A 27,577-nucleotide genomic window follows, 5' to 3' on the forward strand; every position below is an offset into this window, starting at 1 on the left:
AATTAACACCATTCAACTACCCCTTTGTATTCACAAACTGATATAGTTAAAGCAATGAAAGAGCACATTTCTTCCTCCACTTAAAATCTTGAATTCAGTTCCATGTCTATTTTCAGTACAGGTATGAACAATAATATTAAAAAAGAGAAAAACACAAGTCTGGCGGTACCTTAATGGCTAACATATTAATAGCAGCCATGAAAGTTTATTCTACAACTCTGTTACGCTTTAAGAGGGCACAAGGCTCTTCTTTGGATGGTCTAAAACCAACTGAAATCTCCGTAATGCACTCTTTTGGGGTTGTGGTGAGGAGTGCCCTCTTCCACTGCCATCAAGCTCCAGCTACCCAGGTACAGGGAGTAGATCTCTAATACTGCTATGGGACTAACATCCATGATGGGCAGGCAGGAGATTGTTGCCTGTGAGGGCAACTGTTTTATTTTTATTTTATTTATCATGGGGAGTTTGTCCCCTATTCTCAAACAGCCCAAGGTAGTGTATATGTGTTTATCCTCACAACACCCCTATGAGGCAGACTAGACTGAGCAGGGGATGCGAATTCTGGTCTCCCAAGAGCCCAGCTATCCACTACAAGGTGGAACAGTAGAATGCAGGCAAGATCCAGTTATCTGCCTGTGAAATTCTAAGAGCCAAACTACAAGTGACGCCTTACACAGGTTGGACACTTGTCAGCTTCCCTCAAGTTTTGATGGGAAATGTAGGCATCCTGGTTTTACAGCTTGGCTCTCCATTACAGCTGCAAGACCAGGATGCCTACCTTTCCCATCAAAACTTGAGGGAAGCTGACAAGCGTCCAACCTGTGTTAAGGCGTCACTTGTAGCTTGGCTCTGATTCTCCTTCAGAACCACGCAGGTGCCTAGAGGAGCCTTAAGGGCGTGCAGGTGAATAACCAGCCGCTATTTCCTTTCCTTCTCCCACAGGGCAAACGGGGCTTCTTTTCTGCCGGATCGCCCTGCCCAGGGTGCTGCAAGCGGCAGATGCACTTGCCACAAGGGCGGCCGGGCGGGTGGCCTCCGCTCTTGCGCCGTTCAGCTTCGGCCATCCCTTTCAAGCGCAGCGCGGCCGGCCCGCGGGCTCTGCCGCCGCGCTCTTGCTGTCATCATTTAAAGGGCTCCGCGCTCGCTTCCTTTTAAGAGGTCCTCGGACGACGAGCTGGCGGGCTACCTGAAGCAGCCCCGCCTAACGCCGCGCCTGCGTGCTGCTGCCTCTGCTCGGTCCAGACCGCAGTGAGAACGCGAGGCGGCGGCGGCGCAAGGAGCCGAGCGGAGAACGAAGCAAGCCCAGCCGGCATCGGGGCGCTGGGGGGCATTTGGGGGAGCCGAGGGGCGCCCCTATGCAGTGGGCAGGTGAGTGGCGGCGGGAGACCTTGCTCTGGAAAGGCAGCGGGCGGCTGGGGTAGAAGGGAGCAGCAGCCAGGCAGGAGAGCTGCTTTCAGCGGAGCCGGGGCTCGGCGCCCCTTGTTGCATTGCCGGGACGGAATCTGAGGCTGTTCTTGCTGGGGGGGGGGGGGGGGCTCCGGCGAGGACTGCAACAGAGGCTGCCACCGGCCTCTTCCTCCAAGGCGCGACCCTCTCTTCCCCGGGGCTTTGGCCGGCATTCTTGTCACTGCATCTACGAAAGGGTCTGAACAGTGGATGGCCAGAGAGGCAAGAACTGGGCTGCGAGGTCTTCCTCGACTCAGCGCAGCAAGACCGACGCGGCGATTAAATGGCTTTTCGTCGCCTTGCCTCTCCCACCTTCCCTCACCCCGCCACAGTACCCAGTGGGGTTCGCTGTTTTTCCCACGGACGTCTTCCCCCGACCCCCTTCCGTGCTCTTTTAACTCATTCGTTTGCTGCTGCTTCCTAAATTCGTGGAGCAGACATTGGCCAGATCAGGCTCTGTCAGTCTTTTTTAAAAGTGGTTTTGAATCTTGAGACGTTGCTTTTAAAACCGGTTGGGTTGCTCTGCTGCTCTTTTAACTAGCGTAGAAGGGTAGAGGAGACCAAATGTGTTCCGGCGCATCAACGAGTTGCTGTGACTTTTCTTTTTAAAAGCGGCTTTCTGCTGAAGTCGGGTTCGGTGGCTCTTTCCCCTAGAGATAAAGCGAGTTAGAGGCGGAATGGGAGGAGAGGCGATCTTTTTCTCCTCAAACCCCCGCCAACCCCCCTCCCCGCCTCTTTTCAAAAGCAACTGCTCGGAGAACAAGACGGGCTTTGATGGCTCTTTGATTTCGGGCGCCCGGGTCCCTCCTCTTGCCCTTTCCTGGTGACCGAGGCGGGCAGCCTGGCTGGGGTTGGCTATTCTTTCCGATAGCTGCGGGCAGCCCCAAAGTTGGCAGGGGAAGGGGAGGGCGCTGCTCCTTGGGGGGAGGGCGCCCTCCGCGCGTTCCCCCGAGCTAGGGCGGGGGGGGGGGGCGAGCGGAGAGGGCGCTTTTCGGCTTAGCGTAGCGCAGAGGCCACCTGGGCGCGGAGGCAGCTGCTTTTCCCGCGCCCCCTCCCGGGAGGCCTTGCAAGGTGCCTAAAGCCCTCTGGGGACTCCCGTCAGCAGAGGAGGCGGGAAGACGAGCCCCCCTGTGGGCGCAGGCGAGCCGCGAAAACAATGAGGGTTTCTTGGCAGGGAAACTTAGTTCGCCGGCGTGAGAAAGAAAGGGGAAAAAAAGGGGGGGGGGGAGGCGCCTTGCTCGGTCGCTCGCCCGCCGGCGAGGAAGCAAGCCAGCAAGCCGGCTGCGCCTGGCCGCGCTGCCCCGCGCCTGGGAACCTGCTCGCTCGGGTGCGAGGGGCCCGCTAGAGCGCCTTGGGCCGCGTCCTCGTTTCCCCTTTGGGGCAGAGGCCAGCAACCCTAAAGCAGTTGGCGGGACTTCGTCTCTTTCTGCCCGTGGCTCTGCTGGCTGTAATTGGCCTCCCCCTGCCCTTGCTCAGGACCCGCCCAGGGACAAAACAAGCCGTTTCAAAAAGGGGCAGGGAGGAGGGTGAGGGCGAGGTGACGGAGGGCGTTTTGTCCTTTTGTTGCTGTTGAGCTGAGGGATGGCGGGGGGGGGGGCAGCCTCCCATCGGGATAGTTTTCTGCTTGTAATAATTAGCCCTCACGCCGCTCCGGTATCAAGCGAGCACCGAGAATGGAGTCTCAACATCTCTTTTCTGGGTAACCAAACTGGGAACGCGCAAATCTAGATTTACCCTTTGAATGATCAGTTTGGGGCAGCAGTGTTTTATCACCCTCTCTTGGGTGGTCTCTTACAGACAAGACAATGCAACCCTGCGTGTATTCACATGGTCTCCCACCCCCACCTTTTTTTAGAAACATGAAGGACAAACCTTTGGAAGTAGGAACTGGGCAGTCAACAAAGAATACTTAGTCTTTCCCCAGATATCTAAGGGAAGTAACTTCTAGGGCTAAGTGGGTCTACCCAGCCATAAGGTTTTTTATGCTCCTGGGAATGTGTTCCTCGAATTACAGCCTTAATTTTGTTTTTAAGAAATCTCTTCAGATCTCAAATAACTTCAAATTGCATGGTAGCAGTTACTCACAGGGCCTCTTATGCTAATAGTTTATGCTAGTAAATTACAGTTTGTCTGGCCTTTAAAAAAATAAAGTTTGTTCCTGTGAGAACTTCTTTTTCCAGTTGTTTAAAGACAATTCCAGAAGATAAACTCTCATTTTTGTATAGTGTCTTGCTGGTTCTGAGTTCATCCATCATCACCTGTTCTTCCATAATGGAAGGGGGCAGAGTAACCTTGTAGCTGGGAGAATGAATGGCTTGTTAATAATAATACTGTGGGGAGAGAGGATGTACTTGAACACTGCAAATTTTATTGAGGTAACATGACAGAGCAACAGAACTTCCTGCATACTGTGATTGGGAGGAGGGTGTGTGAACAGGGTTGCATCATTATTGCTGTGAGGTCATAGATACCTGAAATGCTGTTGGAAATAATATCCACATATCCCTTTGCTTATAATAGTTGCATTAGTAGGAGGAGATGTTGCATTTGGCAGACAATTCGGTCTTTAAATCTGAGTGCTGTTAAAATGAAATTTCCCAAAGGATTCATTATTGAAGGTGGGCTGGGGGAATATCTTACAGGTTAGTTAATTGCTTGTTTGTGCACACGTTTGTGCTTAGAGAACAAAAAAGCTGCCCTTTCTGTTGAAATCATTCAAAATACAGATTCACATGAGTGAGTTTCTGTGGTTTAAATAAGACAGAGTCATTTAGGAGGGCCCAGACCTAGATAGCCCAGGTGAGCCTGATCTCATTGGATCTCAAGGTCGGTCTTAGTTAGTAGTTGGATAGGAGACCTCCAACGAAGACCAGGATTGCAGAGGCAGGCAATGACACACCACCTCTGTTAATCCCTTGCCATGAAAACCCCATCAGGGGTTGCCATAAGTCAACTATGACTTGATGGAACTCTCCATCACCATTTAAGAGGACAAACTCTCATTTTGTCACTTGCGTTTTTGCTGTACATGCAGCTGCTGTTGTACGTGGGCTTAGCAAGTTATTGCTGTATTTTGTAAAGGTATTGTTGAGATCCAGATGCTGAGAGCCAGTGTGGTGTTAATAGTTAATATATTGCAATAGAATCTGGGAAATCTGCATAAATCCCTACTGTGCCATCAAGCTGAGTGCTCAAGTTGTTCAGTCTTCAACAGAGAGTTAGGATGGCATATGGAAAGCTGACATTCCGTTTGGGATTGCACTGTGGTACCCTTGGGCCAGCCACTCTTTCTCTGTGTTTAGATATTTATACCCCACCCTGAGCAGCTTACAGTATTGTTTTCCCACCTTTTATTTTCCTCTCAGTAACCCTGGGAGATGACAGAGAGAGAGAGTGTGGCCCGAGGTCAACCCATGAGCTTCGGTGACAGAGTGGAGATCAAGACCTGGATCTCCCATGCCCTGGTCATCTCCAGCATGTCTCTCTCAGCCTGATCAGCCTCACAGGATTGTGGTGAGGTTAAAATGAGACAAGGAAAATGATGCATACCACCTTGGAGGAAAAGCAGAATGTACTAGATGGAAAGAGGTTTAAACTTGCAGTGTATTCTTAGGCAATTTTAATAAAGAAGTGTGTATTGCAGCGTGAACTTGATCCATCCTGCTCTTTTGCATTTGCCAGTATTAGGGTCTCCGTATCTTGTGTTCCTTTGATTTTATAACCTTGGGTACACTTGTTTATTGCTCTAAAAGCATGTTAGTTTTTAGAGAGAGACGAATCACACTATTTATAAAGTTGATTGTAGGCCATTTGTAAGAAGATACATTTGTGGGACAAAAGCAAAGGATGCTTTCCCTTTGTCTACATGAAAGAATGTAAATGAAAATATTCATTTGCTGAGCAGTGTTTACAACAGTGATGCAAAGACTAAGATGTATTGTTGCAGGTTGGTATTCCCCCCATCTCTTTGAAGTACAGTTCTGCTTATTATCATAAAGCAACACTTTGCTCTTCTTTCATTTTGCTTTACTACGCTAAGGGGGCACTTGAGCGGCTTGCCTGCAGTAAGATGCTAGACTTTCCCACTAGTATATTATATTGAATGTAATAGTGCTCTGCTTTTTGCTCCTGCTTTTAGATGGAGAGTAGTTCTAAAAAAAACAGTAACGGCCTGGTTGTGTAGGTTTTAAGCATACTGGGGCTGTGGGAGCAAGCCTTAGACATACAGATTCTCCCCCACACATGCACACCCTTTGATGTGGACTGAGGCCTGTGTGAGGCTTGCTTCCATGCCCCACTATATGCAGAACTTGCACACCTGGGTAGTGTGGGAACCAGCTTTGAGACCTCTTACAACTGAAACTCCTGTTCTTTTCAGACTGGTTGTTCCAGGGTGTTTATCCAACTTCCAACACAGTGTGTGGCAATAGCCTGTAGTTTTATTCTTGCACTTTTTTTTTTTATAGATAGGAGACACCTGCTGAAACAAATTGAGCAATACTTTTATAATTTTTCAGGCTCCTGTACACTTTGATATGTCTAATCCCTACTTTAATGCCTGGGAGTATATGGTAAATGTACCTCAAGCTAAACTGTGGGGAGAAGAAGAGCATCAAACTAAAATTGTGTAATTCCTTCCCTAGTAGTTGGAGTTACACTTCTACCTAAAGTATTTATTATTGATTTGATTTGATTTATACCTCGCCCTCCCCACAAATGGGCTCAGGGAGGTTAACAACATTCATAAAACAGAGTGAATTAATCACAAAACCATAAAATCAATAATCTTTTAAAAGTCATTAAAATAGTCCAGGCGTAGGCTATTTAAATAAATATTTGGGAGTCTGTATATGGTCATAGTAGATGGCCGAGGGCAGCCCCAGAAAAAGTGGTGGTCTTAGATGGAAGAAGAGGGACACCCACTGGCACTCAGCCGAAGGCCCGGCAGAATTCTAACAGGTCCCGCAGGGCTTGGCTCTCCATCAGGAGAGTGTTCCACCAGACCGGGGCCAGGGCAGAAGAAGCCCTGGCCCTGGTTGAAGCCAGACGGATGTCCTTTGGGACGGGGCCCACCAGGGGTTGCTTGTCTGCAGAACGCAATGTCCTGCAGGGGACGTAACGTAAGAGGCGGTGCCGCCTCTTAGATAGTAGATAGTCACACAATGATGGATGGAGGAAGGACCTGAAATAAGTCATTTTTGTGATGGGATTTCCCTTGGAATGAACTTCAGCAAGGCCAAGACATATGTCCATAACCAATGTAGATAGTTAGATTTTAATTTAAGTATCAGAATTGTGATTCCAGTTGTGATGAAACTCTGCTTAATGTTGAAATAATGCTGCTGAATGTTTATTATATGTAACAATCAGAATTAGCTACACATAAAAAAATTGGTTTCAAAATCTGGCAACAAAGATCTGGAATTTGAATGCAAAAGTGTATTTTTTCCCAGACCCAGATTTGTACCTGCAGACATTTTTGTGGTAGTTCTTGCTAACTGGTTTTTTTTAAGTTATCATTTTTCCTTTAACAGTCATCTTCGAGTTTATACTGCCTCTGATATTATTTTCTCTAGGAAAGCATGCCCATCACAAATGTGTCTGATTATTGTTGGCCATCTATGACTGGAGTTTTTGAGTTTCAAGTAAAATCTCTTATCTTACTTGGGCGGGGGATGTACACAACTTCCAAAGGGAAAAGAAAGCCATCTGTGGAATATTGTTGTCACATTTATGGGTGCTTCCTGATAAAGGTCAGCATGACAAATTATTGTCTTGTGACATTTGACACTAACAGTCTTGTGAACTAGGGAAGTGCTGTTTGTCACGCTCTGACCTTTGTGGGAGGAACAGGGACCAGCTAACAGTGGGCATCTGTATGTATGATTTGTTCTGCTAGCCTTGTTGACCATTTATGAAGTCTTGTAGTTACACCGTGAATGTGATGTGATGATGCAAAGATCTTTTCCTCCATCATATACTGTTCCCTAACCACCAGCACAACCTCATGAGACACTGGTAGAGCCTTCCTTCTTCCCATATTGCTCTTTCTTGACTCTTTAAAGAGGAAAAATATGTCGATTTTCGTATCTATCTGTTCTGTTTTGATTTTTTCCTTGTGATGTTCTTAAGGCAGCAAATAATATTGTTTAATTTAAATTGTACCCTTTCACTATTCACTTCTTAATCTGTATGGAAGATACTTTTCGTTGAAGCCAGTGAAATTGTTTTCAATTTAAGTTTAGGATGGAATTACTTAGATATCCCAAAGCTACCTATCCTGTTCCTTCCTGCTACTGCCCCACTCTCCTTGATAATGCCAGTCCAAAGGATTGTTCCTGTCTTGTGCAGAAGTACCCTGTATTACAAAGGAATCTCCTTTGTCATCCAATTAGATCAATTCATTCTCTGGTCTCGTTCGACTTAAATATATATTAATCACTTCCTTTTAGGTCACTCATCACCTGTTCTCTGAATTGATGGATAGGACAGACAATAACTTGAAGCAGTCATGCTTAATCTTGGACATAAGATGTAATTTGGGATTACTTGGCTTTTGTGAATGTTATGCATGAGTATGATACATCTGGATTTATCACTTGCTGGTGTATATTTTCAACATTTTAAAAACTGGTTGATCCAGTAGATTATTTTATTTATTTAGATATTTATACTTTTCCCTAGGTGGGACCCAAAGTGCTTCACATCATTCTTCCCTCCTCCTGTGAGATAAGTTAGGCTGGGTGTGTCTGACTGGTCCAAGGTGACCCATAAGCTTCCATGGCACCATGGGGATTCAGACCCGAGTCTCCTGATCTGACACTCAAACAGCTAAATGACTGCAGCTGTTCATTGTTTCCCCTTGTAACAAATATTCTTCTGTTAAATGTTTTATTAAGTCTCTGATCTTCTTCCTACATGACATTTCACTAAGCTTGCTTTTCTTCAGCATGCTGTTTTAATGAAAATACTTCTGAGTTCTCCACTAATTGTAGATCCAAGAAGCTAATCCTGTATAATGGCAATAATCTTTAGCCTTAAAATCCCCGCTAGATTCTTAAAATCCCATTTGGCTGCTGGCAGTTCTTCAGTAAAATGCCAGCATCCTTTCCCCCGTTGTTCGCCATCCACCTAAACAAATCTCATTGCAGTGAATGGGAACTGCCAATGAGGATGGTGGGACTTGCACAGGAAAATGTTTTGATAGATTTTGGCCTCTAAGAGTAACTAAAACAAGAGTGTTTGGTTCACACATTATCTGTTGGATTTTTGACTGAATGTTGGAGCTTTCACCTCCTTTGTCATACTATTGTCTTGATTTCTCATTTTATTATCATAAGCCAAATAATTGACCTATTTCTTAATATCCTGCCAATTCACAATAAGCTTCACTCTGAAGAAAAATGTATTTAAACTTTAATCTAACATCATCTTACTTTTTTTACCCTACTCGGAATGCTTAGCAATTATTCACAAAGGACTATAGTCCATTGGTAATGCAAACAGGTAACTGTATTCTTATCTATACACACTTTTTCTTCTGAAAGCCTTGTTCATTATCTTCATTCTTTGTCTGAACAGTTTAGTAAAGTGTCTGCCCATACTTTTTGCCCAGCACTAAAAGATCAGTTGAATATATGCTTCAAACCAGTACTTAGTCATTTATATTCCATCTTTGTACTGTAGAAAGTATAATGTAAGCATTCTAAATATTCTATTGAGTAGATATATTCTGTTGATGTAATTTTCAGTATGAAGTCTTGGTTCAGTGTGCCTCTATCAATTTAAAACAAATTTGGTTTTTTCATCTTCACAATTTCAACCCGTTACTTGTATCGGAGTAACAAAAGAAATTAGAGGTGTGCGATCTGAGTCTGGGGTTCAGAAAAAAATCTGCATTTTAGCTGATCCACTTTCCCAGATCAGATTAGAGAATTCTGGATCAAGACCCCCAGATAAACCTGAGTTAATCTGGGGAAATCCGAGAATTGCATCCAGTTCCTTGGCTGGCTGTTTCCCCTCGCGTCTCCCGTATTTTTCCAAGGGAGGAGGAGGGAGTAAGGTAGAGAAGGGGCTAGTGAGTGCAGGAGCTCCCCTTGTCTGCCTGGCTTCTATAAGTGACATTGGTTCAGTTGGACTAAATTGCAATAGTGTCCTTCCTTCAGTTTGGTTTGGGTGGAATTTTCTGTTTTGACATGATTCTCTGGTTTGATGTTGGTCCCCTTAATTCGGGGGTGGGGATTCCATTCCCTTGTTTCAGTTTGTTTCTGTTGAGGATTCTCTGGGTTGAACTTGCACCGGGGAGTGTGCCTCTTGATCAGTGGTAGCCTTCCACTTGTGTTTTGGCCTGAGAGTTAGCTTTGACTTTTTTCTTGCCATCGGAAAGAATGAAGAGTGGCTGTGGGCAGCTTGATTGGGGGAACTTGGGTAGTAGGGGGCGCATTAGTTTGGTTCTATTGGGCTTTCTCTGAGTTGAGCCTGCATTTGGGAGTGTGCCTTTGGCCCGTGGCAGCCTTGCTCTTTTGATATTTTTTTTTTGCCTGAGAGCCAGCTTGGATGTGTTTTCTCCATAGGAAACAATGGAGAGTACTGTGTGTGTGTGGGGGGTTAACTTATTAAGGGGATTCTCTACTCTATCCAAACCAGATCAGAGAATCTTTCCTAGATTTCAGGGAACCCATATTTGAGGGGGGGGAATGCCTAAAACCCAGATCTGGATTTCCTGGATTTTTGGGGGTGCACACTCCTAAAAGAAATATTAACAGTGATTGTTTTGAGATTATCAAAGAGAGGATAAATATGCTGACTGCCTTGTTATCCCTTTTCCTAAGAACAAATTTAATTTTACTTGATTACCTGTGAAATCCTAATTAAAGCAACACCCTTCTAAACCCATTGACTGCAGTGCACTCTGCACTGTAAGGCTACAGTCCTGTGCACACTTACCTGTGAATATGCCCCATTGAACACAGTGGGAATTATTTCTGAATAGATATGTTCAGGATTGTGCTATAAGATATCACTGCACAAAAACTATTTACAATACTTTGTCAGCAAACTGGATGCAGACCAGCATACAATGGGGGAAGTATTTGAGCTAGTCTTCCTTCTGTAGGCAAATGTGAATTGCCTTGCCATTGCTTGAATAGCTTCTGGTGATATATTTGGTAAACAAAAATTTAGCCAGTAAACAAAAATGTATAATTGTTGCCAACCTCTCCTGGCTCTATAGGGGGGCTGGGTGTCCTGCACCCATTCCTGTTTCCACTCCGAGAGGTGGCAGAAAAAAATGCAAATGGCCTTCAAGCTGACAGCATGATGCCACTTCTCAGGAAAACCTGGAAGTGATGTCATACCTTCCTTGGAAAGTCTGTGCATTATCATAGTTTTAAAAATTCTCTTCCTCCCCCCCCCCCCGAAATTCAATTCATCTTAAGTAAACATATCCTTGAAAATACTGTGTATACAACAGTATACGTAGGAATTACATGTCATAACGTTCTTTTTTTATTTTAATATTTTATTTTAGATAACAATTCAATATAACACGTAACAGATCAACATATGAACAGAAAACTTCCATTTCGTAAAAATTAAAACATTAACATGTTTTGTAGATGTCATAACATTCTTCATGCTATATATTCTGAGAGAGTAAAATTGAGCCTTTAAAAAAGCATTTTATCTATCTCAAAGGAACACCATTTTTTCCCTCCAGATTTCTAATGTCTCTATTGGAAAAACTGAAAAAAGTCCCTGTCTCTACCTCCCTACCCCCAAGACTTTTGCATTTTCATGCTATACTGGTATTCAGCATGCCCACAGCAGCAGCCTAGCTTCACCAGATTGTGTTAATATGAACCTTCCAGCCAGTCCTAAAGACCCTGATTTACAGTTGAGTGGTAACTAGGGGTATGCACCTGAAAAATATTTGAGTTTCCCGCCTCAGATTTACCTGGTGGGAAAAAGCTTCGGAAAAACCTGAAATCCAAAGTGGGATGCTGCTTCAGATTTGGATTTCTAAGTTGCTTCGATAATGCTCCGTAAAGATTCGGAGCATACTGAAGTAATGGGGGAGGGGGAGGCTCACCCCAACCTTTAAACTCCCATCCCACTTACCTGGACAGGCGGATGGCAGGAACCACCACCGTGCTGGCCAGCAGAGAAGGCCTTCCCTGCCACTGCCATTGTGGCCTGCCGGCGCGGCCACATACACAGAAGACTTTTGCCGCCACTGCACAGCCATGACCAGCGTGGCCAGCTGGCTGGCAGAGAGGGCCTTCCCCACTACTGCTGCCATGCAGTGGCGGCTGGCACGACCAGCTGACCAGCAGAGAGGGCCGCTACCAGCAGGGAAGTGGGAGTGCCGCCTCCTCCAGCACAGTGCCAGGTAAGTGGGGGGTGGGGGGTAAGAGTAGTGAATATGAAAGTTTAAAGGGCCCTTTCCTGCTGCTTGCAAGCAGCAGCCCCTATAAACTTCAGCTGGGAAGCAGGGAGGAATTCCCCCCTGCCTGCCAGCTGAAGTTTAAAGGACCCTGTTGCTTGTGAAAGGGCCCTTTAAACTTAACCCCCAGGCCCCCGAAGCTTCCCAAAGCATTACGAATGTTTCGGGAAGCTTTGATTTGGAAATACCGAAGCTTTCCAAGCCAAGCCCAATTCGGATATTTTACCCAAATCAGATACCCAAAGTGCATAACCCCTAATGGTAACTGTAGCTTGCAGCAACATTCAAGTTGGAAGACTGGCTAGAGGCTTCCCTCCAAACTAGAATTGGATGTCATTGAAAACTTTGGTTAGCATACAAGTGAAAACAAGACCTCATGTGAAGGGAGATGAGGAACCTCTGGCTCAGGAGATTTGAATCTATCGGTGCAGTCCTAAGCAGAGTTTTACACCCTTTTAATTCATTGAAATCAGTGAGCTTAGAAGGTGTACCTTTGTTTAGGACAGCACTGTTTACCTCAAAGGTTCAAACCCTGTGCTGTAGCCATTTCTTTAGTTAACACAGGGAGTGGCAGAAAGTTGTCAGTCATGTATCTTTTAAAATGGGCAGATACATGAAATCTACCTGGCAAGAATCTTTGGCTTCTCCACCTTAATGTGTATTCTATCATGTTATAAAGACATATATCTTAAGCTACTTATCAACATGTACTTTGAAATGGGCTTAAATTCATCAGGTACTTTATTAATACTAGAAGTTGTGACTTGAATATTGTGTTCATTGTGATTTTGTTCTTGAAGTATGTTTCCGCAGCTTCTCTCGTGTTTGGCTTCCTGTTTGCTTTCCTGTCCCCTCTTTTTCTGTGCAACATTTCCCAGTGTTATGGTGCTATGTACTGTGGTTATGCTGTTCACAGTATCCCAGATTAAGCTTCTCTTTCTTATAGGATCTTATTTGCTTAATTATTTGAATTGGATGGGGTTTCACCACAAACACCTGTAAAGGTAGTCCAGTCGATGTGAACGGATTCACAAATTTACCTTGCGGTTTGAAAGCTGAATTTCAAAACAACCAGGCTTTAAATAGTTGCTGCCTTTACTTGCTGGAAGACAACAATACAATTATAAAGTGGTTATTCTAGCTTTTAAAATGCTTATTAAATTAGCATAAAATAATCTGGACGTACAGGTTTCCCTATGCTTAGCTTTGCACATTTTAAGCTGTGCCATTTTCTTTCCGTCCCTGGTCACTTATTAAGGTTTCAGTCGCAACACAGACAGAGATTTAAATACTTCACAGAATAGGTTTGACTTTTTTCCCTTTATTCCACCCTGTATTGGCTGGTTCTGCATGTTCAGCACTGACAATATAGAAAGGTGTTGGGGTTGTTGGGATTTCATTGATGTATATATCAGGATTGGGAGGGGTGGTTTGAAGTTAATGCTGGTATCTAAAGTTCAATGTTTTATGCTAGCAAGAACAGTTTACAAAAGGGAATTTTGTTTATTTTCTGCGTTTATACCATACCTATAGTAGTATGGTATAATATAGTAGCTTAGAACATTCTCCACGTCTCTATTTTATCCTCACAACAACCATGTTAGAATATGTGGCTGGATCAGGTTCATCCAGCAAGATTCCAAGGCAGAGTGGAGATTGGGACATGGGTCTTCCAGATCCTGGTTTAACATGCTAACGACTATACCACACAGGTTCTCAAGAGCAGTTTGCAAAAGCAAGTTAATATCTTTCTGCCATTGGTACTTTTTTAACCTATTCCATAACATAGGAAGAAAATACTTTGTTAAACATAATTTCAAGTTATGAAGTCTTGTTGGTATGAATGTGTATAGTTTGGAAAACCTGTAGTGGGATTATCGTTTCCTCATAAATACAGATGGATACAGTAAGATAATTTCTTTGAAACTATCAAGAATTTAAGACCTTGTTTGGCTTCTTAAAATTAACTCAGACTTTTTGTACTAGTGGCATAAATTTTCCCCTTTATTTCATTTCAGTGAGTTGGGAAGCCAAGAAATCTGTATGGGCAAGGGGAGAGGGACCAAGCGTGCAATCCTAAGAATCAACCTGTCTTGTGCTCTTCACAAACAAGCCCTGGTTTGTGTGTGACATTTTAATGCAACCTGTGAGTATACAGTAGCAATACCATATACCCACAAAGTGCTTCTCCGCAGCAGTGAATCATCATCATCATCATCAACAACTGTGCTTATATATTGCTCTTCTAGGCAGATTAGTGCCCCACTCAGAGCGGTGAACAAGTCAGTGTTATTATTATCCCCACAATATAGCTGGAGCTGAAAGGAGTGGTTTACTCAAGGTCACCTGCTGAGCTCATGGCAGTAGTGGGATATGAGCCAGTAGAGTACTGATTTGCAGCCGAACTACTTAACCACTATGTTACAAGCACGTCCTGCATGCTGAGAATGGGGTTATGCACATAGTTCTCAAAGTGAATCTAATATAATTTTACTGTATCCCACAAATGGTACCCTAAACAAGCTCACAATTGCAGCCTAAAGTTTATTAGGCTTTTAAAATACAATTCTGTTAAGCCAGCTTGAATGTCTGGTGGACAATAAATACACCATCCTGATATATTTGTTGGAACTTTCAAATAAAAGGGGCAGTGGTGAGTTAACACTCTACAATTTTAGGGGTATGTTGGAAAATGCAGTAGAAAACTGTCTAAAAATCTGAAGAGTTATTATTATCACAAGCTTTTGTCAAGAATCTGACTGAGATTTCACCCACTTGTGTGGTGCAGGTTCATTGATACAAGATTGTTGAATATGTGTAGCATCTCCTATTACAGCCTGGCTTCACAGCAGTGGGGTGATGAAGATGATGATAAATGATATTCAACACTATTCAAGTCATGAGGCAAGATTTAACTGCATGAATATAACATGTTTGGGCAGAAGCAAACAACTCTACAGATTGTCCCTTTTTTAATATAATGTGTGTAGATTTTTTTATTATGTGAATGTAGGGGTTTTTTTTACCTTAAACTTAACTTTTTTGAGTTAACTATTAAGCTTTGGGATTACTTTTGAATTGTGTTTTTACAGCACTAAATCGATTTAGGTAAAGTGGGATTGTATAGAATAAAAAGAGTTTTGTCTGTTGGATGAATAGAAAATAGTTAACAAATATCCTCCTCTACAGAATTCTGCCTACCTTTTAAATTTGCTGTGAAAGTACACCCTAAGTGGGTATTTGAAGGATGGATACAAATCTTTTTTTAAAATTTAAACTACATGCTAAATAAGGTTTATGTTATCATATATGATCAGTGTTGTTTTCCAATCTGTATATACACTGAAAAATCATACATTTTTGTATTTTGAACCTTATTCCCCTGAAAGAAAATCAAATTGTTTGAAATATCTTAGGGCTTAACTTTGTCACATATTGAAAAGTTCTGTGTGTCTTGCAGGTTTTTGTTACGTGTCTGCTACTTTGAGGCACTGTCGACCTCAGCTGGGTCATGATCCTCTCTTGCAGTTTTCATTGCCAATGACATGCACTGCAATTTTAGCAGCTCTTTTCGCTTCAGCAGTGGAAACAGCTAAACAGTGCCACAGTCATGAAGTAAATTGCCAGTTGTGTCTTGTGTGTCCTCCCTTCTTGCATATCAGCTTCTCTCCTCCAGTACTGACTAGGCCTTGGGCATGAGTGTTGTGTACAACAGTTTCAGGCTTTGTTACTTACAAATATCATGTTAGTTAGCCTGCTGGAGCCCAGCAGTGAGAGGTGGAGCTAGTAATTGGTATTTAAGAATAGTCTGTCATGCACCACACAGTAAATCCAGTCTTCCTAACATTGTGTCTTCTCTGCTATATTTCAATTGCAGTTTTTAGAGATGGCTGACTTTCTGAATTTTCCTCGCTGATGGTTGATTAAATTTTGGAAGCACAAGATGCAAATTGCTGCTCTGCTGTTTTAATGCTACGCACACATCCAAGGAAGTAAGCCTCTCTCCCCAGAGAGAGACTATAAAATGCATGTTATGAATTGTGTCTCCTTGGTCAATGATAAAGAAAATGGAGCTATTTCAGCTGAAGCTGGATTAATGATTGGAGATACAACAGAGCCACAAGAGACACAGCCGCCTCCACCACCACCACCTCTACCTCCTCCACCATGTTCATCTACAGAATCTGTATTTTCTTCACCAGCTGGGGTGGTACCACCGCCACCACCTCCTCCTCCTCCAGTACTAAGCAGACCTCCATTGCCGCAGGTTGTAAATGGGCACGGCCACCAGAGCAAGAAGAAGCGGATACGTAATTTCTTCTGGAAAACTATCCCTGAAGAACAAGTTCGGGGTAAAACCAATATCTGGACTGTTGGTGCAAAGCAGAGCTACCAAATTGATACAAAGACAATTGAAGAATTCTTTGGCCAGCATGAAGAAACCGCACGACTGGACGCCAGGCACAAAAGTTCAAGGAGATCATTTAAAGATGCCAAACAAGAGGTAAGCATGAACTAGAATTGGAGCAATCTTTTCATCTGTTAATAAAAAGTAATTATTTGCCTTCATTTACCTTATTTCCTGTTTTTGTGCTTTGATCCTGCTGCTTTGTTATAAACAACTGGATCCTAAAGTTGTAGGACATAACCACCAGTAGTATTACAGAGTCCACAGTTTATCAAAATATTTTAGACAGTATATGGTAGGTAGAACTGTTGTACTTGAAATTGGCAGTGTAGGGTATCTTTAAGATCTTAAGTCTATATGGATGGCTTGCTTTCCTATAAAAGTTCATATTTTACTCCTCAGTATTATACTAAAATATCCATCCTTTTCATATAATTCCTGAAAGAATCCTTCATAAACAGCAACATCCTAAACAGAGTTACCCTCCTGTGATTCCACTGAAGCCAGTGGTTCTTAGAAGGGCTTAACTCTGTTCAGGGTGACTTTGTTAGAAACCCAATGTTTATTTGCATAAAATGTTTTTCTAAGAGGAAAATGATTTTCTGGACCAAGGAATCGATAGCAAAAAGTAGAGCTTTTTAAACACTTCCAAATATCACAAAAGTTTTTATTTATTCCCTGTGTTTTTCACCACTGGGGACTCAAAAGTACCTTACATGATTCTCCTTTCTTTCATTTTATTCTCACAACAACTCTTTGAGGTAGGTTAAGCTGTGAGTGTGTGACTAGCCCAAGGTCATCCAGTGAGATCCCATGCCAGTGTGGGGGATTAAACCTCAGAGCAAAGCTACAGGAGATGAATTACACAAGGAGGGATTCGCAGTGTTAGCTGGGAAGCTGAGTTTTAAGAGATTGGAAGGCTTTGTTAATTTCCCCTCTCTACAGACCCAGGGAGATCTGCTCAGAGGGTTTGTTAATTTCCTCTTTGCCTCCCCAAACCCTCTGTAGAGAGGGGAAATTGACAAAGCCTTCCAATCTTTTTTAAAACTTAGCTTCCCTGCTAAGATCGTGACTCCCTTCACGTGCTCCTCCTCATGTAATTTGTCTCTTGTAGCTTAGCTCTCAGTCTCCAAGAACCTAGTCCAACACTCTAACAAGAACACCACACTGACTTTCATGCCAGTGGCATGGCTTAAAATCTATTATGATTAATAGTGAGTGTACTGATGGACAATTTTATAGCAGTAATCACTAAAAAGCCACGGGCTAGATCTGTCCTAAGGCTGTGTTCCTCATGACCCTGTTGTTGGGGATATGTATATATTTGCTGCACACACAGCTAGCTTCCTGAGTGTATTGGCTTTAATTTTAAAAAGGCAAATTCCTAATCCTCGTAATTATAGAAATTTTCTAAATTCTTAGGTGGTGTCTCAGAAATGTGACTAGAATTAGCCTAGTGAGAATACTGTCTTTGAGATTCACTGCACCTTATGGCTACTGTTTCCTGACTATTCCTCATGCCGGCCCTTTGGCCCTAATCTCGATACATTCCTTTCACTTGACGCTCCACATCTTCTGTCATGCAAAATCCTATCCATTCTAATTCATTAGACACTTTTAAATATGCCAGTAAAGCATATTTACATTATTTGGAGAGGTAGAACTTAAATGGCTAGGCCTGGGAATGCCTAGCAATGTAAACTTGGGGACCTAGCTGCTGTGGCAGAGTGGTTAAGTGGTTAGGTTGCAAATCAGCACTCTGCTGGCTCTAGTCCCATTACTGCCCTGAGCTCAGCAGGTGGCCTTGGATAAGCCACTCCTCTCAGCTCCAGCTGTATTATGGGGATAATAACAACACTGACTTTGTTCACCACGCTGAGTGGTGCACTAAGCTCTCTAGACCAGCAGTATTTAAGCATATTTATTATTCTCAAAATAGTATATACCATTGTTTGCCTTGATTTGAGAGAGGCAGTTGAAATTGCACTGGTTCCAGGATCAAGGAGCGTTCTTCAGATTAGTATGGGCTTTCATGGGTGGTGTTTGGATGTGCTGGCTACCTGCTTGGCAGACCTACTTGTTTGTATGTCAGATGTACTCAGAACATTCAAGGTGTTAGTAGGCTGCTTAGTGAATGTCTGCTGTGGCTGCAATCCTAAGAGCAAGATCCATTGACTAAAATGGAACTTAATTCTGAGTGAACCTTCTTAGGTTTTTTTCCTAAGTGATCTGTTATTGTATTAGTTGGTTTCATATGAAGAAGTCAGGCAGCTGGCGTTAAGGAGCTGAAACTGAACACACTCTTGTGTGTTCAGGCTAGCATAAAAAATAATTTTCATCTGTATTGGTGCATGGATGCAGATGTAGAAAAATCTTGAAAGGGAGCACTATAGCATTCCTGCTAGTAAAAACACAAGTGTTTGTTTAAAATATGGATGCCATCTTCAGCACTCAAGCACTGCAAAAGAACCATTAATGCATAAATTAGTTATTGAGATTGTAGATAATGTTTAGGTACTATTTTTGCCATAATGTGTTCACAACTTTTTTGAGAGCAACGTGTTTTTTTTTAAGCTAAAAACCCATTAGAATTCAAACCAATACTTCTGCATTAATTTAAAGGGGAAGGTGTATCACAAGACTAGAATTCTGTAGACATTTCCTTGTGTATATATATATATCAAATGTGCATCCTTAACAAATCTTAGGCCAATATGGTTATACATATCATAAGCACCAACAATCACCCATATGATTGTTGGTGGTTCTGTAAGATGATCCCCCACCATTTTGAATATGTTGGAGCATTTCTTAAAATTGTTTCCCTGCTTTCTCACCATAATAATGCTTAAATCTAGAATTGAGCTGCTAGTAACACTGCCAGTTTTAAGTGTGGTTAGGAATGGGTTTGGGAGTGTGTGTGGAGGAGAAACTGACCCATCTGTTTGGGGAAAGTTTCTGCAAAATGCTATGCAAGCAAAATTAAGAAAAAATAATTACATGAGTTCTGATAAAAGAATTCACAGAAAAGAATTGTTCACGCATACAGAATCAAGCAAGGCTTGATCGTTCTAGAGGTACCATTAAAACATCTGCTTGCGAACAATATGGCTGTTTCCACACATCTTACTGTTGCGTGAGACTTGCAGAACGAGGGTATCTTCATGGCACAATTTCTGATGTCATCGTGCCGCGATCCTGTTTTTTGGCGTGACGACATCAGAAGTTGTGCCATGAAGACGCCTTCGTTCCTCAAGTCTCGTTTGACGGTAAGATGTGTGGAAACGGCCTGTGTCATATTGCAGTTTATTACAAGGCTAAAAGGAGTTGGCCTGTCAAAAGATACAAACCTTTTAAATAGGATTAGGGAGAGTTGGGTACACAAGTATACTTAAATGTGTATATTTCTGAAATGTCACTTCAGATTTTTAACCTCTAAGTAAAAATGAAACATGGAAACATACTGACAACGCAGCTTTGGCCAACAGCTTTTCTTGAAGCAGTTGCCTACAAGAACTTCATTCCAGAAAGCAATCCTGTAGATTTTAAGTAGGTTTATTCCTCAGAAAATGGTTTGATTGTGCTCTTGAAGTAGCTCTGTCATCACTTTTTTAAAACCCAGTTATTTTAAGTGAAAGCTCTAATTTAAAATCTGCAGTGAAGATTAAGAGTTCTATATACCTCTGGTAAAGGATTATAAAATAGACTTTGGTACAGTGTAACTTATGTATTTGAACTAAAGCTAACAGATCCATGGATTTGATTTGTGAGGGACACAACATTTAGACAGCAGTGGGACCAGTTGGGAAGCGTACTTGCTATTTTTAATATACACATGCCTGTCTTTCACCTGCTGCACAGAAACCTGTTGCAGAAGCAAGCCGTGGACTGTTGGGTTGGGATGGAGTCGATCACAAATCTTCATTATTCCCCAGTCCCCAGAGCAATTTTTCCGAAGAGTCTTGTATTTAAATTGGAAATCTCCAGTTCTCAAATGTGTGTGACAGAATTATTGTTTTAAAAAAATCAACATATTTGAATATTTTCCAGCATGCACTCAAAGTAATCTGCAGTAACGTTGAGAGAAAATAAAACAAATATAAAATAATATATTAACTGGTTTATACCTTTTCTAATCTGTACAGTGACTTGAAGGCGAGATGGGTCTAATGGAAAGGAAAAGTTTTTATCTCTTCCAGAATAAGAACCAAGAAGGAACTATTTTTTTGTAATTCTATAGTAGAGAATAGGGTAATACCAGAAGAGGCTGTATTTAGTTGAAAACTGGGTGTTGCTATAGCTGCTCTGAGTCTATATTTACAGAACCAGTATCTGTTCTGTGTGTCTTGCATAATTGCAAAGCTGCGTTTGCACTAGAAATGAATCCCCTGAGATTTCTGCTTCAGTGTCTTATCTTCATCCCAATTGCAATGTCCAGCTGAACTCTTGAATCATTTCTACTGGTGTTGATAGAACTGTGGAAAATTGAATAACTCCTGTTTTCTTCGATCTTATTTATATATTTATATAGGTAATTTATATTCCACCTGTCTACCTCAAGGATATCTATGGCAACTTACAATAAATACAAATATAAATGTAGCAGAGCTAAAATCATGCTTAAAAACTAAAAAAAGATCTGCAATACAGGATTTTTCTACATTGTATCAGACTGAGAGTGTAGTCCTAGGGAGGGTTTCACCCTTCTAAATCCACCCAAGTCACTTATGGTGTAACTCTGCTTAGAGTTTACATAAAATATGCAGTCTTTCTGTCGTTTAAACTTTTCAGTCTCAGTTGTCCAATGCCAAGCCATGTTGTTGATACATATACCCAGGGCTTTTTTTCAGCAGGAACACGGTGGAACGGAGTTCTGGAACCTCTTGAAATCTAAACTCCCCTCTGTCTGGAGATCAGGGGGCAGGGCCACCGGCCATGTGACCATTTTCTCCGAGGGCAACCCACTGAGTTCCACCACCTCTTTTCCCAGAAAAAAGCCCTGCATATACCTGTAATTCTAGTCATTTTTTAAAAAAAATTTCCGGCCAATTTAAGATGGATACTAACCTGGCAAACTAGAAGAGTTTTATGTGAAGTCTGCTTTTGGCAGATCATTAAAGATAACATTTTAGGAAAAGCAACTTCAGTGTTGAATAACCAAGTGTGATTTTATTTTTAAAATATTTCTAATGGTTTATTTGAGGCCAGATGTTGGAAGTTGCAAGCTTTAATCAGTAGAGTACAAAATTCATTATTCCTCTGTAGATGGATGGAAATTGTTCGGAAGTAAGTAGAAAATAGGTATGCATATGTACATGAACACACTCTCTCTCCCTCCTCCAGTAGGATTGAAAGGAGAATCAGAGATGAGTTCATTGTTGATTAAGTGGCAATTGGTAGGAGGAGTGGTGAAGGATGGAGGCTTAGGAGAGGAGGGAAGACATCTTGGAAGCTGATTGCAAAATCTTTAGCTTATGCTGATGACAGATGTTAAAGACAGAGATTAACGTAGTTGAGAGACTGGTTATAGAGGAAGGACAAGAACCTTGTATGTTGGCACAGTTTAACGTGTGGCTGAGGGCAGGCTCTGGTAGATTTTTCCTACTTAGAAGAATACACATGAGAAATACTGTGATGGAATAAAAACCTTTATGAATTAGTGCAATAAAAAATTATTTTACTTTCTTTTCTTTTTGCATTTTTAATGTGTAGAGGAAGGTGTATATGTGCCCGTGTGTGCATTGAAGAGTTTTGATCAATTGGAAGAGACAGGAAATGGAACTAGTATTGAATTAGTTGGAAAGGTTAAAACAGCTTGGATCAGACCAAGTTAGAGGATTTGAAAAGTCATGCAGTAAATGAAAATGAGGTATAGGTGATCCCCAAAGACTCCATAATGCTTGAGAAATTATAGAAAATGTACTTTGAATGCTGGTCATAAAGGCATTGTTCTGTTGATTTTAGTCATCTGAATGTGTGAATCATGTACATGATGCTCACTCAGGAGGTAGATTCCATGGAAGTTCATAGTCTTAGGACTAGAGAACAATGAAACATGGAAACACACTGACAACACAGCTTTGGACAAGAACAGAGCTAAACCTCAGAATGAGATGGTAGTTGACATGAATGCCAAATGAGATTCATGCAAAAGCAGAGATTATAAGTACTGTGTACAGAGCAATGCTTAAGATTTAGGGTATCTTTTTCCCTTTTCTGCCCTCTATTTTGGGTGCTTCCAAAATGTGGGTGCTGCTTAGTTCCTAAGGCTTGTTATTAAGCACTCCCTTGAAAAGTCTTAGGGCAAGCCAGTACTGAGGAGAGAATGTGGGACAACATTTTGTATGGATCAGCAAACAAAATAGTTATTTAAATTAATGCAGTAGTTTGGGAAAGTTCATGCCTATGGAACAAATAGACCTCTTTCTCTTTTTCTGTTGGTTCTTGTAGATTTGTTTGCAGTGCACCCTGGGGAGGCGTTCCAGTGTGAGAGAGCCAGAATCATGTGTATTTGCTTGTGTGGGTCCTTGCTTGGAGCATATGTGGTTGCTTGCAAGGATGTGGATAATTTCATTCTTGTATGCCGCACACAGGCAAATTTGAAAACTGATAGTATTACCTCAGAAAAGAGGAGGTTTCCAATCCCCTTTTAATATAGGGATTTGAGGTTTGAACATATCTTGGAAAAGATCCATATCCTTGTGAAAGGATGTCTCTGCATTAGAGAGGGGCATGAACCAGAAAAAAAATGAACTGTGCCTCGGTTCGCGAACCGGTTCGTTTGGTTCATGAAAACATCACATCCAGGGCAGCAAATCTTCACTTCCAGGTCAGAAGGTCTGCAGGAAGTCCATCCCCTGTTGCCTAGGAAACTGATTGATCGGCGCCAGGCTGTCTGCAGTGATGAACCAAAAACCGAACCAAATGAACCAGCCTAAAGTTTGTGGCGCTTCATCAGAAATGGGCTGATGGACCGCTGGTTCACGAACCACAAACCGGCCCAGCTCGTCACGAACTTTGGTTCGTATTTCGGTTCGTGCCCATCTCTACTTTTCATGCAATTAATCCTTCTGGGAGTCATTTCTAAGTAGCCAATGAAATTGCAGTTTTTAGGGGTCAATAAGAGTACATTCAATAACACATTTGAGAACAGATGAGGCACTACTGTTGTAATGATAGATTCACCTGCCATAGGTACAGGGGCTTTCACTTAATGAGACACTCCTTGCTTCACTGATTAGAGGTTAGAAAATTGCCAATCTTTGCACAGGCAGTGAATATTTTGTGGTGCAAGCCTCTTTTTAAAAAAATTAAAGTCTGCATGGGCTGTTAAAATTAAACTGTATATAGCATAAGGAGGTTATCTCAATGTTAATTTTCCAATATACCTCTGAGATACAGTATCTTGACAAGCTGTGAACAAATTTTACCAGCTGCCTTGTAAAAGCAACTCAGATTTCCCCTGACCAAGAATCAGTTAGAGGCTTCTTCCCTTTCCCCTTCCCTTCTGATATTTCTACTTTCCAAGTGATAGGCTAGGTCAAATAATTATTTGGAAGTTACTCTTGCGATGAGAATTGTAGTATGGGAATGACTTAAAACTGTGGCTAAGCATGAGTCAGACTAAGGTATCTTATTAATTTAGATTTCTTTCCCCATGCTATCCCAAAGGCTTCTGGTAAATTATAAATCAAGTGTATCTCAGTTCTGAACTGTCCTGTGTGATAGGTTAGACTGAGGGAGAAATTCAGCTGAGGATGCTAGACTATTCAGTGTAAACTCTGCATCTGGATATGCCAATGTTTTATAAATTGCAGAGAACAAACAACAAAACATGAAACAATCCTAATGGTATCATGGTTGATAACTGCAGTGAAAGGTGAGTTTAACAGTATGTAAAATGTTCACCTAAGACAAGAACTTTCCAGAATATTCTTGTTGAGTTTTCAAACCCGTCTATGCAATATGGGGTTGCATCCAGACAGGGTTGGATGTTAAACTCTAGCAATAATTAGCAAATGGATTTCCTTCTGTGTACAAGCCAATCCATTTTGCAATTATTGTTATAGTACAATATCCAGCAATACATGAATGCAGCCCGAGTGACATTGCAGCTGCATTCAGGTGCAATAAGCATTGAGAGCTGATTCTCCTGCCCACACACACTCACACCAATGTGGGACACATTTTTGTCTCTTTTCTCCAAACTGAAGATACAGGTTTGTATTCATTGATAATTTCCACAAATGCAAAGGATGCCCATTAACAAAGTATGTCTTCCTCATCTCCCCGCTCCTGCTATAGCCTCAAATTGCCCCCCATGCTGTTCGTGGGAAGACTGGGGCCTAGGAACAGTGTGTGGAGTGAGTTAGAGGTTTGCAGCAGGAGGGGGGTAACCAACAAAAGTGCCTCCTTCCACCCACAGAACTCCTCCAGGAGTTCCAAGCAATAGAGGTAATCCTCAAATTATTTACAAAAGTTAAGATTCAGAACATACAACCCCCCATGGCCATTTTCACCAAAGGAAGCTTTACATTTCTCTTCATTCATTCCACACTGTCTACCACTGGTGTTACTTCTAGGACTGATTTTATTTATTTTTGAGGTTTTTAATTAATCTATTCCCTAAAGGCTGTATAGTTAACACTAGACAAGAGGAGGTAGAGAGTCTGGCAAACTTGAGGGACCACTACTGTGACATCCTGCAAAGATTATTATGAAATATTCACACATTTCATCTATGCTTAATGTTTGGGTATAATTAAATCACTTCTCGGCATTCATCTGTCCATGTGAGACTTTGTATAGTCTGGGTGGGCCTTGCATATGTTAAGATTTTTTTAAAGGTAATTGGCAGGGCTTTTTTCAGGGAAAAGAGGTGGTGGAACTCAGTGGGTTGCCCTTGGAGAAAATGGTCACATGGCTGGTGGCCCCGCCCCCGATCTCCAGACAGAGGGGAGTTTAGATTGCCCTCCGCGCCGCCAAGTGGCGCAAAGGGCAATCTAAACTCCCCTCGTCTGGAGATCAGGGGGCGGGGCCACCAACCATGTGACCATTTTCAAGATGTTCCGGAACTCCGTTCCACCGTGTTCCTGCTGAAAAAAAGCCCTGGTAATTGGCATGATTGTGGAAATTAATTTCTGTATTGTAGTTCTATCCATTTCATCCTTGCCTTAAGAAAGCATTGCTCTGAAGTTTCTGATAATATATGATGAGGCTTTTAAAGTACATCTTATATTGAGTAGAAGTTGTATTTTTTATTGTAAAGTAATATAGTATTTGAGTACTTGATAAACTAGATGGACATTTTGTATGATTTGACATGTCTCCTCTTGTATATGTTCTTATGTCCTCTTCCCATCCCCCATTATTTAAGAATAATATGGTGACTTCAATGCTGTTCTGTGAAACATTTTTATAGTAAAAAAATAGAGTAATTAAAAGTATATCTGTGTGCCTAGAAACATAGATGTTAAATTCAAATAGTAAGTACTTATATTGCACAAATGCACATCAAGGTTTGCACGTTGCTTAGGGCTAAACATTCTTTCTCTGGATAAAGTAGATGAAATTTATATTTGTTCCTGCTGTGGAGTGAACTTTTCTTCTTTTCTCTGTCAGAAAATATGAGCAAAGTTATGAAATGAGATCAAAATATTCTGCCTAAACAAGCCTTTTAATGCTTTCTGTCATCTATTTCTTTCAGATTAATATTTTGGATGCCAAAAGAAGTATGAATATTGGGATTTTCCTCAAGCAATTCAAAAAGTAAGCTCTTGTATAGCTTTTGCAACTATCAAATAGGACATAAAATGACAGATAGGGAAATGCAGCTATAAACCATGCATCAGCAGGCTTAACCTAGTTTGCATATGGAGTGGAAGTTTGTCATTTTGCTGTGTGTACTGTAAACTTAAAACATTCTTAAATTCCAGGAATAAGCAATTTTCAGTGTTAAGCCAACATCAGTTGGTTACTGATTTTCAGTTGAATTTTAATTTCTTTGTCCATCTTATTATCTAATGGAAGTCAGTGGCTTTTAAAAAAAATCAGTATATGAAACTTGAATTAAAGTAGATGCTATGGCTTGTTGGGTTTTTAAATATTATTTTAAGGACATGACAGAGCCACTGGCATTAATGCCTTATTTCTGTTTGTCTAGAGAGAGAGCGTCTACCAGGGCAGAGTCTGTTCTTTTTGTTGTAACCTGCCCCTGAGTGCTTCATTAGAATGAAACTGGCTCATGATGCAGAAGAATTAAGTTGTGTTTGAAAGAGGATGAAGGATAATGTTGTAGTTTACGGAAACACAAAGCTCTTTGCATCAAGGTATATTTTGTTTTTCCCCCCCAAGATCTGTTGGATCCATAATTGAAGATCTTCACTCAGGAAGAAGTGATCTCTATAGTTCTGAGACACTACGTGAACTTCTTAAGTTATTGCCAGAAACAGAAGAGGTAAGAGAGGGGTTGAATGGCCATCCGTTCTTTAAGTTCAGCAAATAGTCCCATGTTCTGGAAGTTTGGGGAACCTACATGTCCTAGCTTCTGTTGAGAACAATGCCCTTAACTGACAAACATAGTCTTGTTTCAAAACTATAGAACTTAGCCCCTCCAGATCGTAACAGCTCTGTGGAGGCCTTCCTGAGGAGCTATCCTGGAAATTTGAATTGGCTTGTTGCAAAACAATTGAGAGCTTTAGACAAGGAAAGGCCATAGTGGAAGAAGCTGTAGCAGTGCAAGAACAGGATGACTAAGACAGGAATGACAGTTTTATTATTTTTATTTTATTTTACAAAATGTATATCCTGTTTTTCTGCCCTCATAAGGACTAGTAAGACTGCTAACATGTATATTAAAAATGTACATGGTAAAATTACATCTTAAAAACCGTTAAACCCCAACAAAAATTACCATTAAAACCAGCACTAAAATAAACACACAAACATATAAAAACAATTAAAACACAGGGAAGGAAGGAGAAATTAAGGAGGAAATGCTGAATGAAACCACAATCTTCACCTGTTGGTTGAAGATAAATATCAGAACGGGACAGACAAGTCTCGTTGGGAAGAGAATTCCAAAGTTTTGATGCCATGACCAAGAAAGACCCTTCTTCATGAATGTCTGTCATCAATTGCTTTTGCTCCGATCTGGGAGTCTTCTGCAAAAGATGGCATATGAAACTAAGTAGCTATTGTCAAGTAAAAGCAATGCATTATGAAGCAATGCATCAGTGGAAGCCTTATAGTGACAGCTGAAGAGGGCTGAGCCACCTGAT

The 27,577-nt window shown here is 41.7% G+C and overlaps 1 protein-coding gene across 2 annotated transcripts in view; it reads left to right on the forward strand.

The window, feature by feature from the left end:
• The first annotated feature begins 1,285 nt into the window (after positions 1-1,285).
• The window catches only part of FHDC1 (FH2 domain containing 1), a 50,191-nt gene continuing 23,899 nt past the window's right edge, over positions 1,286-27,577 (forward strand). The window contains exons 1-5 of one of the 2 annotated variants that reach the window (XM_054990645.1): positions 1,286-1,368; positions 13,909-14,036; positions 15,768-16,394; positions 26,005-26,066; positions 26,652-26,754. In XM_054990645.1, coding sequence (XP_054846620.1) covers positions 15,915-16,394; positions 26,005-26,066; positions 26,652-26,754 — 645 coding nt within the window. In that variant the 5' untranslated portion in view covers positions 1,286-1,368; positions 13,909-14,036; positions 15,768-15,914. The remainder of the gene's footprint in view (positions 1,369-13,908; positions 14,037-15,767; positions 16,395-26,004; positions 26,067-26,651; positions 26,755-27,577) is intronic. The other variant, XM_054990646.1, reaches the window with a different exon arrangement.

Source organism: Eublepharis macularius, chromosome 10 (assembly GCF_028583425.1).
Source record: "Eublepharis macularius isolate TG4126 chromosome 10, MPM_Emac_v1.0, whole genome shotgun sequence".
Lineage (NCBI taxonomy): Eukaryota > Metazoa > Chordata > Lepidosauria > Squamata > Eublepharidae > Eublepharis > Eublepharis macularius.